The following is a 12,826-nucleotide window of genomic DNA, read 5'->3' as shown; positions in this document are numbered from 1 at the left end:
CGGACAAGTTCGAGCGCAGCCAGCGCTCGGCGCAGCGCCGACGGAGCTAAGCGACGGGGCGCTTTCGGTTATAGGACAGGAGGCGGCGGGGCTCGCCGCCGGGGGGGTCTCGGCTTTCGGCCTAGAAGGGCGTCAGGGCGTCGATGAGCTCCTCCTGGGTCATGGCGACCTTGTTCAGGTCCGCCACCTTGGACGCGACGACCTCCTCGACGCTCATGGGCGGGTCCTGCGCCTTGCCCCACTCGCGGATCGAGAAGTACCTGCGGGGAGCCGCGCGCGTCCCGCGGCGCGCGCCCGCCGCCTCGCGCGTCCGCGCGGTCCCTCGGCGCCGCGCGGCGCACGGGTCCACGGGGTCGTCCGACTTCTTCGGCTTCGATCGCGAGACGCCGTTCGAGCCGGCGTAGACCTTACCCCGCTTCGTCCGCTTGTCGCCGCGGCCGTCGACGACGGTGAGCGCGGCGGCGCGCGGCGCGAGCGTGGACGGCGCGAAGGCGCCCGCGAAGGCGACGACCAGGGAGAGGAGGAGGAGGCGGGCCATGCTTCTGCGAGCGGGGGATCGCGGTCGCGACTCCGTCGGACGCCGCCGGAGGGGGACGGGGAGGCGGGGCGGGGCGGGAGCCGGCGGCGCCCCCCGCGCCGCCGCCGCGAGCCGTGCGCGCCGCCGGCCGCACGCAACCGTCGCGGCGCCGCCGCGCGGCTCCAGCGACGTCTCATCGCTGACGAAGCGCCGCGAAGCGCCGCGGAGCTCCGCGAGAGCCGCGTCGCGAGCCGTCGAAGCAACGCGTCGCGTGCGCGGCGATCGCTCCGGGCGGCGGCGACGAGGACGCAGCGGCGGCGTCTGGGGTAGTTCGCCGGGCGGGGGGTCGGGCAGAGTCATCATACCTCAGTCGCGCAGTGCTTCAACAGCGAAGGCAATGCTGAAGCAGGGGTGCCGTAGGCCAAGGGCGCAGTGCAGGGCAGCGTCGAGCGTCGAGCGCTCTAGGGCAGTCCACGATAACAATCCTTACCGGGAGCCGGTTTGGCAGACCGCAAGGTAAATGTTGGCTGGCTGGCTGGCTCGGTCGCTGACAGCCACCCATTTCTTCAATGTAGACGTTGCATGTGCAAATCTTGCGATTTTCGTGCGGGAATCATGTCAAAATCTAGTTAGGCGCCCGGAGTGGCCCGCCGGGGGTGACGGAAGCGCGAGCGCCGACGCGCGTGGCCGGCGGCCAGCCGGTCGCCGCAGCCGCCCCAGGACGGCGCGGCGCGCCGTAGGCGCGCGTTGTAGAGGTTGTAGCGAGGGGTCGTTTCGTGGACTGGACGTCCCTGGCTGGCTGGCTGGCTCGGCCCCCGGCGGCTGGCTGCGGTCTTGGCCTGCCCTTGGAGCGCTTTACAAACGCGATGGTAGCGCGCCCGCCCGCGCCCTAAAGCTTTCGAAAAAGGCAGCCCTAGGCCTCTCGCAAAAGGCAGCACCAGACCATGGCGCTGCACCGGACCAAGGGCGAGATGATCGCTCGCTACACCGAGGGCTGGCCGCTGGACCTGGTCCCGGGCCGGACGCGGGACCTGAGCCGCCCCGCGAACTTCGACAAGGCCTTCAGCAAGCGGGCGCCCTACGAGGCCGGCGACGGCATCGAGGATTGGATGCTGGTCGCCTGGGGCAACGGCGGCAGCGGCCGGTCCGGCACGGGCGACCTCTGCTCGTACCGGCGGCCGCGCGAGGTCGCGTACAGCCGGCGGCGGAGCCCGTTCGTCGACGTCTGCGGGTCGCGGCGCCACAGCCTCTTCGCGAACCAGGAGGGCATCGTCTTCGCCTGCGGCGAGGGCGCGGACGGCCAGCTCGGGTCGAAGCGGCTGCCCGTCGTCAAGCCCAAGCGCGCCAAGGAGAAGGCGCACCCCGACGACACGACGGACGAGAGCGACGTCGAGTTCACGGTCTTCAAGAAGGACCCCTACGCCGAGCTCGAGAAGAAGAAGGCGCGCGAGGCGCGGCGGAAGAAGGAGGGCCGCCTCGCGGCGAAGGCGGGCAACGGGGCGGGACAAGAGAGCGAAATTCCAAACTTCAAAGCCTCCTAGCTCGGTCGTTTTCCACTCGTTTTGGCTGATTTTTGGACGAGCGATCATCTCTCGGAACGGTCTCGAAGCGTGGATGCTTTTTCCGGGGCGCGCGCGCGCGGAACACTCACGTTGAAGCGACGTTGAATCTCTCTTGTCCTGCCCAGGCGGGCAAGATGCTGACGAGCGTGCGCGCGCCCGGCCAGGGCGACGACCGGAAGAAGAAGAAGAAGAAGCACGCGGAGACGTCGAGCTTCGCGCGCTGGCTCGCGTCCGGCGGGCGGCGCTACCTGCGCTACCCCGTGGCGACGTTCCCGAGCGGCGTCGTCCGCGGCGGCGGCGACGGCCGGCTCGCGGACGTCCACGTCGTCGAGGTCGCGGCGAGCGACCGCTGCTCCTTCGCGCGCGAGGTCGCCTACGCCGAGGCCGCGCGCGCGCGCGTGGGCCTCGAGCGCATGGTGCAAACCGTCGTCGCCTACGAGCGGCGGCCCCGCGTGGGCTTCGCGGACGCCGTCGCGCGGCTCCGGGCCTGCCTCGTCGAGGAGTGCGCGGCGCTCCGGCGCGACTCGCGCGGCCGCGTGCTGAGCTGGGGCCGCGGCGACCGCGGCGAGCTCGGCCTCGGCGACCGCGTGACGATGCGCGCGGCGCCGACGCTCGTGCCGGCCCTCGCGCGGCGCTGCGTGACGTCCATCGCCGCGGGCAAGGCCCACGTGCTCGCGCTCTGCGCGACGCAGGGCCACGCGCGGTCCGCGCTCTACGCGTGGGGCGCGGGCCGCGACGGCCGCCTGGGCCACGACGACTACGCGCACCGCTTCGAGCCGACGGCCGTCGCGTTCTTCCAGGTCGCGCGGCTCCGCGTGCGCCTCGTCGCCGCGGGCGACGCGCACTCGCTCGCCGTCGCCGACGCGACGGAGGACGCGCGCGAGCGGCCGGGCGTCTACACGTGGGGCCGCGGCGCGCACGGGCGCCTCGGCCTGCGGCGCACGCTCAACAAGCGCAGGCCCCACCTCGTCACGGAGTGGCCGCCGTCGTTCCGGGGCTGCCGCGTCGTCGGCGCGGCGCTCGGCGGCGCGCACTCGCTCGTCCTCGCGGAGGAGGCCGTCCCGCCGGGTCTCGTGAACCCCTGGGGCGTGCGCCGCGCGATTTACTCCTGGGGCTACGGCGCCAACGGCCAGCTCGGCACGGACGCCGTCGTGGACTCGCCCGTGCCCCGCAAGGTCAAGATGCCCAAGTTCGAGGTCGTCGCGCAGATCGCGTGCGGCAAGGCGCACAGCCTCGCGCTCACGGTCCACGGCGATTTGTACGCCTGGGGCAAGGGCTGGCAGGGCGAGCTCGGCCACGGCGACGCGCGGCTAAGGGTGGCGCCGAAGAAGGTCGACTCGCCCCACCAGTTCGTCAAGGTCGCGGGCGGCGACCAGCACACGCTCGGCGTCGCGCTCCGGCACCGCGCGGTCGGCGCGCGCGCGGTCGAGCGGCGGCCCGTGGGCGCGCCCAACGCCCACGTGGGCCCGGCGCGGCGCCGGGCGGCGACGGTCGCGACATACGGCTACGGCTGCGTGCGGTCCGCGCCGCGGTCGCCGCGGTTCCCCGCGTTCGGGTCGCCCAGAGCCGCCGCGGCCGCCGCGGCGCCGCTCTACTGCCGCACCTGCGACGTGCTGAGTGTGTGCACCTGGTGCGCGCGCTTCTGCCACGGCGGCCACGACGTCGTGCCCGTCGACGAGGCCGTCGCCATCGCCATGCCCGCGCGGGGGCCGCTCGACTCGGACGCGCCGTGCTCCGGCGCGTACCAGACGCTCTGCGAGTGCGGCTTCCGCGACGACTGCTGCCGCATGCCCTGCCTCTCCGAGTTCCTCGAGGACCCCCGCGTGCCCGGCGCCGCGGGCGCGCTCCACCGCTTCGCGCGCTTCGTCGTCGCGCGGCAGCGCGTCGCCGCCGGGGCGGGAAACGCGCGCGACGCGCCCAACTTCAAAGGCTCCTCTCTCGGCCGGTTTTCACTCGTTTCGGCTGACCTTTGGACGAGCGATCATCTCTCGGAGCGCTCTCGAAGCGTGGATGGGTTCTTTGGAACGCGCGCGCGCGGCACGCTCACGTCGAAGCGACGTCGCATCACCCGTTTCCCGCCCAGGTCGCCGCGCTCGAGGCCGCGCTCGCGTTCTGCCGGCGCTTCGCGGCCGCGGAGACGTGGGCGGGGCCGGGCCTCGCCGGCGCCGTCTGGGGCAACGCGCGCGCCTACGCGCGGCGCAAGTCCGAGGCCCTCGAGGCGCCGCGGATGGCCGCGGCGGACGCGGAGTCGTTCGCCGCGCGGCGCTACCTCAAGCTCCAGGTCGCGCTCCAGGCCCTCGAGGGCCAGACGGCGGCGCTGCGCCAGATCGGCGCCATGTCCGGCGCGCCGGACCCGAACATGGCGTCCTGCGACGTGCGGCTCCGGTCCACGCGCGCGCTCCGCCAGTGGCACCGGCGCCACCGGCGGTCCGAGAGGCTCGACGCCGCGCGGCTCGCGTTATACGCGGACAAGTGGGGCCTCCCCGCCGGCGGCGACCACCGCACGGAGCTCGGCCTCGTGCCCGACGTCGACGTGTGCCTGCTCGTGCTCCAGGCGCGGCACCGCGCGCTCCGCGACGTCGACCCCGAGGCCGCGACGCACCTGCTGCGCCGCGCGTCGCTCGCGGCGCCGGAGCGCCTCTACGCGCGCGCGCGCGTCATGCGCCAAGCCCAGTACGTGCGCCTCGCGTCGCGGCGGCACCGGTCCGTGGACGCGCGCGCGCGCGAGGACAAGTCCTTTGTGTACGTGCCGCCCGTCGAGGAGGTCGGGACCGTCGCGGCGAAGAAGGCGGACGCCGCCGGCGCGCCGCCGGAGGCGAAGAGGGCACCGGCGGAGGGCGACCGGCTGGACCTGCCGCCCCTGCCGCCCATCCACGTCTTCCGGCCGCCGCGGTCCGCCGACGAGGCCGCGCAGGACTACGACGACGGCGCGCGCGTCCGCGCGTACTGCGAGGGCGTCCGCGACTCGCTCGCCGTCGCGTCCAAGTGGCTCGAGGGCGACGCCGTGCTCGCCTTCGAGCAGGAGCGGCTCGCGCCGTCGGCCGCGCTCACGCCCGTCGCGAAGACGCTCCTCATGTCGCAGGTGCTGCCCGGCAAGCTCTTCGTCGCGCCGCCGCCGCCGAGGCCCCCCGTCGACGTGCGGACCGTCTTAGACCGCGACGCGGACAAGCGCGACGCCGCGGCCTTCGAGACGCGGCGCGTCCGCGCCGAGGCGAAGTCGCCGAAGCGCGGCCGCGCGGACGCGGCGCCCGCGGCGCCGGAGAAGCGCCGGTCGCGGTCCGCGTCCGTCGCCGCGCCGGAGCGGCTGAGCGCGTACGCGGACTTCTGGCGGCGGTTCCTGGCCATGATGCGCGACCAGCGGGCGAACCCGGCCAAGTACCGCGCGGTCCACGGCCGGGCCCACTACGCGAACCTCACGGGCGAGGACCTGCCGAGCCGCCCCGCGGACGCGCGCGCCTCCGCGGCCTTCCCGCCGCCGCCGACGAAGCCCGCGGACGACGCGAGCGCCCAGTCCGCGTCGACGGCGGCGACGGCGGCGAGCGCGCTCGCCGACGACGTCGTGCTCACGAAGGACCAGTGGGGCGACCAGGCGCGGCTCGTCGAGGTCGCGGCCATGCGCGCGGGCCGCATGCACTGGATCCGCGAGGAGGAGAAGGAGTCGAGCTCGAGCGACGACGAGTCGAGCGACGGCGACTCCGACGAGGAGCCCGAGAAGAAGGAGAAGCGCCGCGCGGAGCGCAAGGCCGCGCGCAAGGCCGAGAAGAAGCGGGTCAAGGAGGAGGCCGCGGCCGAGGAGAAGAAGCGCGTCGAGGAGGAGAAGGCGCGCAAGGCCGAGGAGGCGAGCCGCGCCGTCGACGCCGGCCCCGACGAGGCGCCCGCGGACGCCGCCGCCGGCGACGCGGACGCGCCGGGCGCCGCGCCCGCGCCCGCGCCCGCGCCCGGCGGCGCCGGCGGCGACGCCGCGCGCGCCGTCGCCGAGGCCCCGGGCTCGCGGCGCCCGAGCCGCGGCGGCCGCGGCAGCCGCGGCGACCCGCCGCTGCCCCCGGGCTGGGAGCTCGCGCACGACGACGACGGCAACGCCTACTACTTCAACGCGGACACGGGCGAGACGTCATGGACGCCGCCGGACGCCGACGGGTAAAATTCGGTTATCGCCTGCCCCCCCCCGCTCGCGGCGTCGAGGCGCGCGACGGGCACAATTTGTTTATCGCTGGACGCCGCCGGACGCCGCCGGGTAAAATTCGGTTATCGCCGCCCGGCGACAGGTCTGCCCCCCCGCTGGACGGCGGCGTCGAGGCGCGCGACGTCCCCGGAGAGCGCGGCGATCTTCTGCCGCGCGTCGTCCGCGGACCGCTGCGCGGCCGCGGCCGCGGCGGCGGTCTTCTTCGTCTCGCTCCTGAGGTCCTCCGTCGCCTGGGCCGTCGTGTTCCGCAGCAGCCGCCGCGTCGCCTCGAGCGACGCCGTCAGGCCCGCGAGCGCCGCGTCCGTCCTTGCGCGCGCGGCGCGCTCCTCGGCGAGCGCCGTCCCCATCTCGTCGAGGCGCGCGAGCGTCGCGGCCTCGCGGCGCTTCGACGCGTCCAGCTGCTTCAGGAGGAGGAGCGCGTGCGCCGGCGCGGCTTCGTCGAGGTGCGCGCCGAGGTCCTCGAAGGGGAGCCGGTGCGCGCACCCGAAGGGGCAGTCGACGAGGCGCTTCGCGCAGTCCCTGGCGAGGTGGTCGTCGCGGCGGAAGCGCTGGACCATGACGCCGCAGGCGCAACGCTCGCGCTTGAAGTCGCAGGCCGCGTCGTGCGCCGGGAGCGCGCGGCGGCTGCAGATCGCCGCGCAGCCGTCGTTGGCGCACCGCGCCGCCGCGAAAGGGCAGGCGCGCGGCGCGTGGCTCCCGTCGCAGGCGCCCGCGCCGTCGACGTCGTAGGCGCGCACGCACGCGCGCGCGAGCGCCGTAAGCTCCGCGGGGAGCGCGCCCGACGTCTGGAGCGCGGAGACGCGGGCCTGCACCGCCGCCGGCGACGCGTCGGGCGCCCGGGCGAAGATCGCGCCGAGGCCCGACCGCTTCCGCCGCGCCGCCTCCAGGAAGGCGTCGACGTCCGCGACGAGCGCGGCGCCGCGCGCGCCGAACGCGCGGCCCGCCTTCGGCGACAGCAGCGCGTCGCGCAGCTCCTCGGCGAAGCCGCGGCAGCGCCGGCCCGCGACGTCGGCGTCGGCGTCGTCGCCGCCCGCGACGATGCACGCGCGCGCGACCGCGTCGCCGAGCCGCGCGCGCACGCGCGCCGCCGCCTCGACGTCGACGTTGACGCACGCGTGGGCGGACACGTCGTTGGCGTAGGCCGCGGGCCGCTCGAGGCGCCGCCGCCGCACGAAGTCGAACGTCGCCGCAGCGGCCCGCGCGTCGTCGAAGGCGGCGCGGGAGAAGTCGCGCGCGTGCTCCCAGCCGCCCGGAGCCCAGTCGCCCGTCCAGGCCCAGTCGCGGCCGAGGAGCCAGGCCCCGGCCTCGGCCCGGTCGCGCCAGGACTTGGCGCCCGTCGCCGTCGAAAACGCGCGGCGGTCCGTCGGCAAAAGGCTCGCGGACGACCACCGCCGCGTCAGCGCGTTGAATCGCTCGTTCTCGAAGAGCACGACGGTCCGCGCGGGCGCGTCCGGGTCCGTCGCCGGCGCTGGCGGCGCTGGCTGCGCCGGCGCCGCCGGCTTCGCGGGCAGTGGCGGCGTTTGCGCCGTCGGCGGCGGCGCTGGCGGTGCCGGCTCCGCGGGCGGCGGCGGCGCTGGCGCCGTCGGCGGCGGCGCTGGCGGTGCCGGCTCCGCGGGCGACGGCGGCGGCGCTGGCTGCGCCGGCGCGGCAGGTGCCGCTGCGGGCAGTTCTGCTGACGCTGCTGGCTCCACCGCTTCCTCGGCAGGCGGCTCACCCTCCAGAGTGTCCTCGAACGGGTTATGTGCACCGATGCTCATGCCAACCAACACGGACCGGCGCGGTGCCGGTTCCCGCTCCACCGGCAGTTGAAGAAGCTTGAAAGAAGCTTGAAGGCAGCTTGAACACGCAACAATCTTTCCCCGGCCGTCGCCCCAGAGGCGCCGTCGCAGCCACGTCGTAGGACACATACACTTACGATACACATGGCCGCGATCAGCGGTCGTCGTCGTCTCGCGCCGGTCGCGCCTCGGCCACCGCCCCGCGCGACACCCAGCCGACGACGGGCTTGACGATGAGGTACCTCGTCTTCTTGTCGGGGAGCTGCTTGGCGTAGGTCACGACGACCTCCGTGCCGGCGGCGAGCCTCGTGACCTTGTCGCTGTCGAGCGCGACGCCGTCGCGTACGACGGCGCCCTTGGCCTTGACGACGTACGGGGCGCGGTGCATGGCGCCGTGGCCGGGCCTCCGGCTCCTGCTCCGGCTCTTCGACCGGCTCCGGCTCCGGCTCCGGCCCTCGCCCCGGGTCGCGCTTCGGCCGCGCGCGCGGGGGGCCTCTTCGTCGGACCGCGCCGCGGCGTCGGCCCCGCGCTCCTCGGCGTCCGCGGCGCCGGCCTCGTCGGACCGCGCCGCGGCGTCGGCCCCGCGCTCCTCGGCGTCCCCCGCCTCGTGGTCGTCCCGCGCCGCCGCCTCGGCCCCGCGCTCCTCGGCGTCCGCGGCGCCGGCCTCGTCCGCCCGCTGGACGTCGGCATCGAGGAAGATCTCTTCGTCGTCGAGGAACTCCCCGTCGGAGGCCGCGTCGTCCGGTCGCTCCGCCGCCGCTTCGTCGTCGTCCGGGCGCGCGGCCTCGACGCGGTCGCCGTCGCCGCCGCCGTCGAAGAGGACGAGGGCGACGGCGTCCTCCGGCGACTTCTCGTCCTCGCCGGCGACGTCCGGCGGGGGTGCCTTGTCCTCGGGCCATCGGAAGGCGGGCCCGCTCGCGTCGCTCTTTCGACGCGGGAGCGCCGCCGCGGCGCGCGTCGTCGCCTTCCCGCACGCGTGGTACGCCTTCCAGGCGACGTATACGAGCGCGCCGACGACGACCATACCAAAGGCTGCGCCGACGTCCTCCCCGGCGGATTCGAGCCCGGGCGTGCGCTCCGCGACGAACCCCGAGGCGAGCGGCAGGAACGTGAAGACCTCCTCGATGATCGTGTCCTGGATGTCCTCGTGGAGCCCGAAGAGAAGCGCGAGGAGGGCGACGACGACGGCCGCGGCGCTGGTCCGGGGGATCGCCGCGCCGTGGATCTCGGCGACGCGCGCGTCCGTGAGCCCGTCGCGCGCGCTCCGCGGCGCGCCGCTCGCCTCGGCCGCGACGTGGTCCGCGAGGCGCGTGCCGTTGAGCTCGGGGTGCCAGCGGAGCAGGTAGAAGACGGAGCTCTCGGGGAGCGGCGTCTCGAAGGGGTAGCGCGGGTGGTCGAGGGGGCTCCTGGTCTTGTCGACGGACGAGGCCACGAAGCTGGGCATGATGACGCTGATGAGGAGGACGACGATGGGCTTGATGAAGACGAAGTAGAGCACGAGGGAAAACGTCACGGCCTCGAGCCAGAGCCGCGTCTTCTTCCGCCCGAATTGGGATCCCGTCGTGAGGAGGTAGTAGAAGCAGTAGAGGACGACGCAGAGCACGCCGGCCCACGCGGCGACGTACGGCGCGGCCCCCGGCGGCTCCTCGGGCGCCTCGAGCTCGCCCTGGAGCCGCTCCGCGATCGTCGTCATGACCGTCCGCTCCTTCTTCGAGAGCATCTCCGCCCGGAGGTAGGCGACGGCCGCGCGCTCCTTGGCGCTCGCGTCGTCCAGCGCCTCGAGCTCCGCGTGCCAGCGCGCCGCGCGGCCGAGCCGCTTCACGACGACCCCCTCGACGTTGGCGACGAAGATCTGGCGCGTTTCGTGAAAGCCCCAGGCCTCGAGGAGGTGGGCGTCGAGCTCGCGGAGGAGCCGCGCGGTCTCCTTCCGCGTCGCCGCGGCCGCCGCGCGCCGCAGCTCGCGGCTCCGCGCGACGACCGCGCGCGCGAGCGTGGGCGCGAGCATCTCCGCGCAGTCGCGCACCGTCGTCTTGGAGCTGTCGCTGCAGAGCGTGCGGCGGCTCGTGGCCCGCCGCGCGGCGAAGGACGCCCTCGAGATGCCGCGCGACGCGAGCGACGCGAGCGACAAACGCGGCGACGCCGTCGCGCCTCGCCCGGGCCCCGAGGCAAGCGGCTCAGCGTCTTCGCGCGCGAGACAGGCGTCGAGGTCGCCGACGAGGGACTCGACCCACTCCCCCATCTCGGGCACGACGAGGTCGCCGTCGTCGACGGGCGCGGCCTCCTCGGCCACCGCGGGCCGCGCCGCGGGGACCTTCACGCGCGGGGCCTCGTCCTCGAGCCGGTCCAGGCCGAAGAGGCACGCCGCGGTCCTCGATGGCACGGCGAACGCGTCGTCCAGCGTGGAGCTTAGGCACGACGTGGCGCCCGCATCCCCGGGCCCGACGCACGCCGCCGCGTCGCATCGAACCGAATCGAACCCGCCGCACGCCATCCCATCGCCGAGGCGACTCGGCGGCATCCCGTCCGCGCCCGCCGCCCCTCCTTCCGAGTTCAGCGCCGGGCTCTCTCCCGCGTCGAGCGGCACGCCCTGCAGGGCGTCCGCGGTCAAGAGCGCGTCGACGCGGGCCCTCGCCTCGCCTCCGGACCCTGGCAGAGAGCTCGCGTCCAAGAACGTCTCCGGCGAGGCCTCGGGCGCGCCCGTCTCGTCCCAGTCGACCTTCAGCGCGCCCGCCTCGTCCCAGTCGATCGTCAGAGTCGGGATCCGCGGCTCCTCCTCGGGGCTCGACGCCACGCGCGCGGCCGCCGGCGGCCCCGCCGGCGACGCCGACCCCCGCCTCCACCGCAGCGCCAGGGGCACGGGCGCGACGAGGTAGGTCTCCGCGAGGTACGCGAATATCTTGCAGACGGGCCTGCGGGGGGAGGAGGCATCATCGGACGCGCGCTTCGCTCCGCGCGATCGCGACGCGGCGCGCGCGCAGCAGAGCCAAGAACATGCCGGCGAGTATGAGGTAGTACCTGCGCGCGCGGCCGTCGTCGCGGCGCGCGGGGCCGCGCTCGGGACGCCGCGCGGCGGACATGGGGCTCATCTCGTCTTCGCCCGGCTCCTCCATGACGCAAGCCTCCGCACACGGCATCCACTGGCAGAGCGGCGCTGACTCGACGTGCGTGCCGCGGAACTTTCCGCGCAGCGCGGTCTTGAGCGACGCGCACGTCTCCCGGGTGAGCCTCGCCGCGCACTCCTCCTCGACGTCCGGGAACAGCAGGTTCGTCTCGAACGCGAGCGCGTACATGAACACGAGGATCTCGAAGCCGCAACACCACGCGCGGAACGGCCGCGGGACGGACGCCGAGTAGAGCGTGTACCACCCGTAGAACGGGTGCCCGAGGTCCATCCCCGTGAGGAAGTTGCGCTTCCAGCCGGCCGTCAGCACGTCGTGGTCGTCGTGGCCCTCGTAGGGGTCGTCCTCGGCGTCCGACGCCGCGGCGACCGCCGACGCCGCGCGCGCGGCCGCGGCGTCGCGCGCGTCCAATCGCAGACCGTACGCGTGCGCGGCGACGCAGGCTAACAACAGCGCGAGCAGCGCGTAGATCATGACGACCGCGCGGCTGAGATCCGGCGGTTCCGTCAGGTTCTTGAAGTAGACGCTCCCCGCGTCCGTCTTCTCCTCCTTCGTCGAGTAATCGAGGGGCGGAGCGTCGCCGGCCGTGTCGACGCCGCATTCGCACGTCGTCGTGCCCCCCGCGCCTTGCACGGTCTCGCACTGCGCGAGCCACGCTTGGGAGCTCGAGTTCCACGAAGCGCACGCGTCCTCCGTGGCCGGGCACGTGACCGCCTCGACGCCCGGCAGCCCGTCGCACGCGTGATCTATCGTCGTGTTGTCGGGGCACGTGAAACTGACGTTCCCCGTGAAGCCGCACGCGCAGGTCAGGTTGGCGCCGGGCGGCTTCGGGCGGCCGGCGATGCCTCCAGCGATGACGAGCGCGACGATCGCCGACGGACCGCCCGCGCCGACGGTGGCGTTGGCGGCCGCGAGGGCGCGGCGACGTGCTCGACGCCGGCTTGAAGCCTCGTCCGAAGATGACGTGGACAGGCCGAAGCGAGTGACGCTCGATGTGACCGCGGGGCCGCGATTCTCGCCCGCGTACGGGTCCGACGTGTACTCGGCGAGGGACGCGTCGTAGCTGCCGTCGCCGGCGAGGCTCGCCGGGAGCTCCACGGCCGACGCGGAATTGTCGAGTACAAGGGACCGCGTCTCCCCCGGAGATGTTGCGTTCGGACTGAGCCGCTGGGCCGAGCTGCGCAAGTTCGCCGACGCGATCGATTGAGCGTATTCGCCGGCGACGGCGCCGTAGAGCTGGGCCGAGAGAATCCCGTCTACTGCCGCGCCGAGCGAGGCGCCCGCACTCGTCGCATTCGTACTGTTTTCGTCTTCCGCGACAAAAAGCGTGCTGCCGAGGAGACTCGAGAGCGTGTTGCCAAGCTCGGCGGCCGCGATGGCCGTGATGCCGATCCCCGTCGATGACGACGAGAGCCCCAGCGCCGAATCTAGCGCCGACGCCGCCGCAGACACGGCGAGGCCAGAGCCGTTCGCCGCGACGGACAGGAGCGCCGACGAAGTCTGCTCGACGAGCGACGCGTCCACGTCGAGGCCGCTCACGACGGAGCCGACGGCGTCGATCATCGTCGACGTGAGCGCGACGTCGCCGCTCGCGGCCGTGGCGGCGGCAACGACGGTCTGGCAGACGCCCTCTCCACTACCGAGCGAAAATGCTCATCCAAGAGGCC

The 12,826-nt window shown here is 74.5% G+C and overlaps 2 protein-coding genes across 2 annotated transcripts; one reads left to right on the top strand and one right to left on the bottom strand.

Annotated features, from left to right (window-relative positions):
* Positions 1-121: 121 nt before the first annotated feature.
* Positions 122-538, bottom strand: AURANDRAFT_62167 (hypothetical protein; the record flags this gene model as incomplete). The annotated part of the gene is made up of 2 exons (XM_009036059.1): positions 122-260; positions 342-538. The coding sequence occupies 2 exons, from the start codon at positions 536-538 to the stop codon at positions 122-124; spliced, it is 336 nt and encodes a 111-aa protein (XP_009034307.1).
* A 2,134-nt stretch (positions 539-2,672) lies between these two features.
* On the top strand, positions 2,673-3,440 carry AURANDRAFT_21714 (hypothetical protein; the record flags this gene model as incomplete). The annotated part of the gene is made up of 1 exon (XM_009036359.1): positions 2,673-3,440. A coding segment is annotated over one exon (768 nt), but the record flags the coding sequence as incomplete, so codon positions are not given.
* Positions 3,441-12,826: the final 9,386 nt, after the last annotated feature.

This window comes from Aureococcus anophagefferens (genome assembly GCF_000186865.1).
Source record: "Aureococcus anophagefferens unplaced genomic scaffold AURANscaffold_4, whole genome shotgun sequence".
Taxonomy (NCBI): Eukaryota; class Pelagophyceae; order Pelagomonadales; family Pelagomonadaceae; genus Aureococcus; species Aureococcus anophagefferens.
The sequence above is the reverse complement of the archived record's forward strand: the minus strand, read 5'-3'. Positions and strand labels throughout refer to the sequence as shown.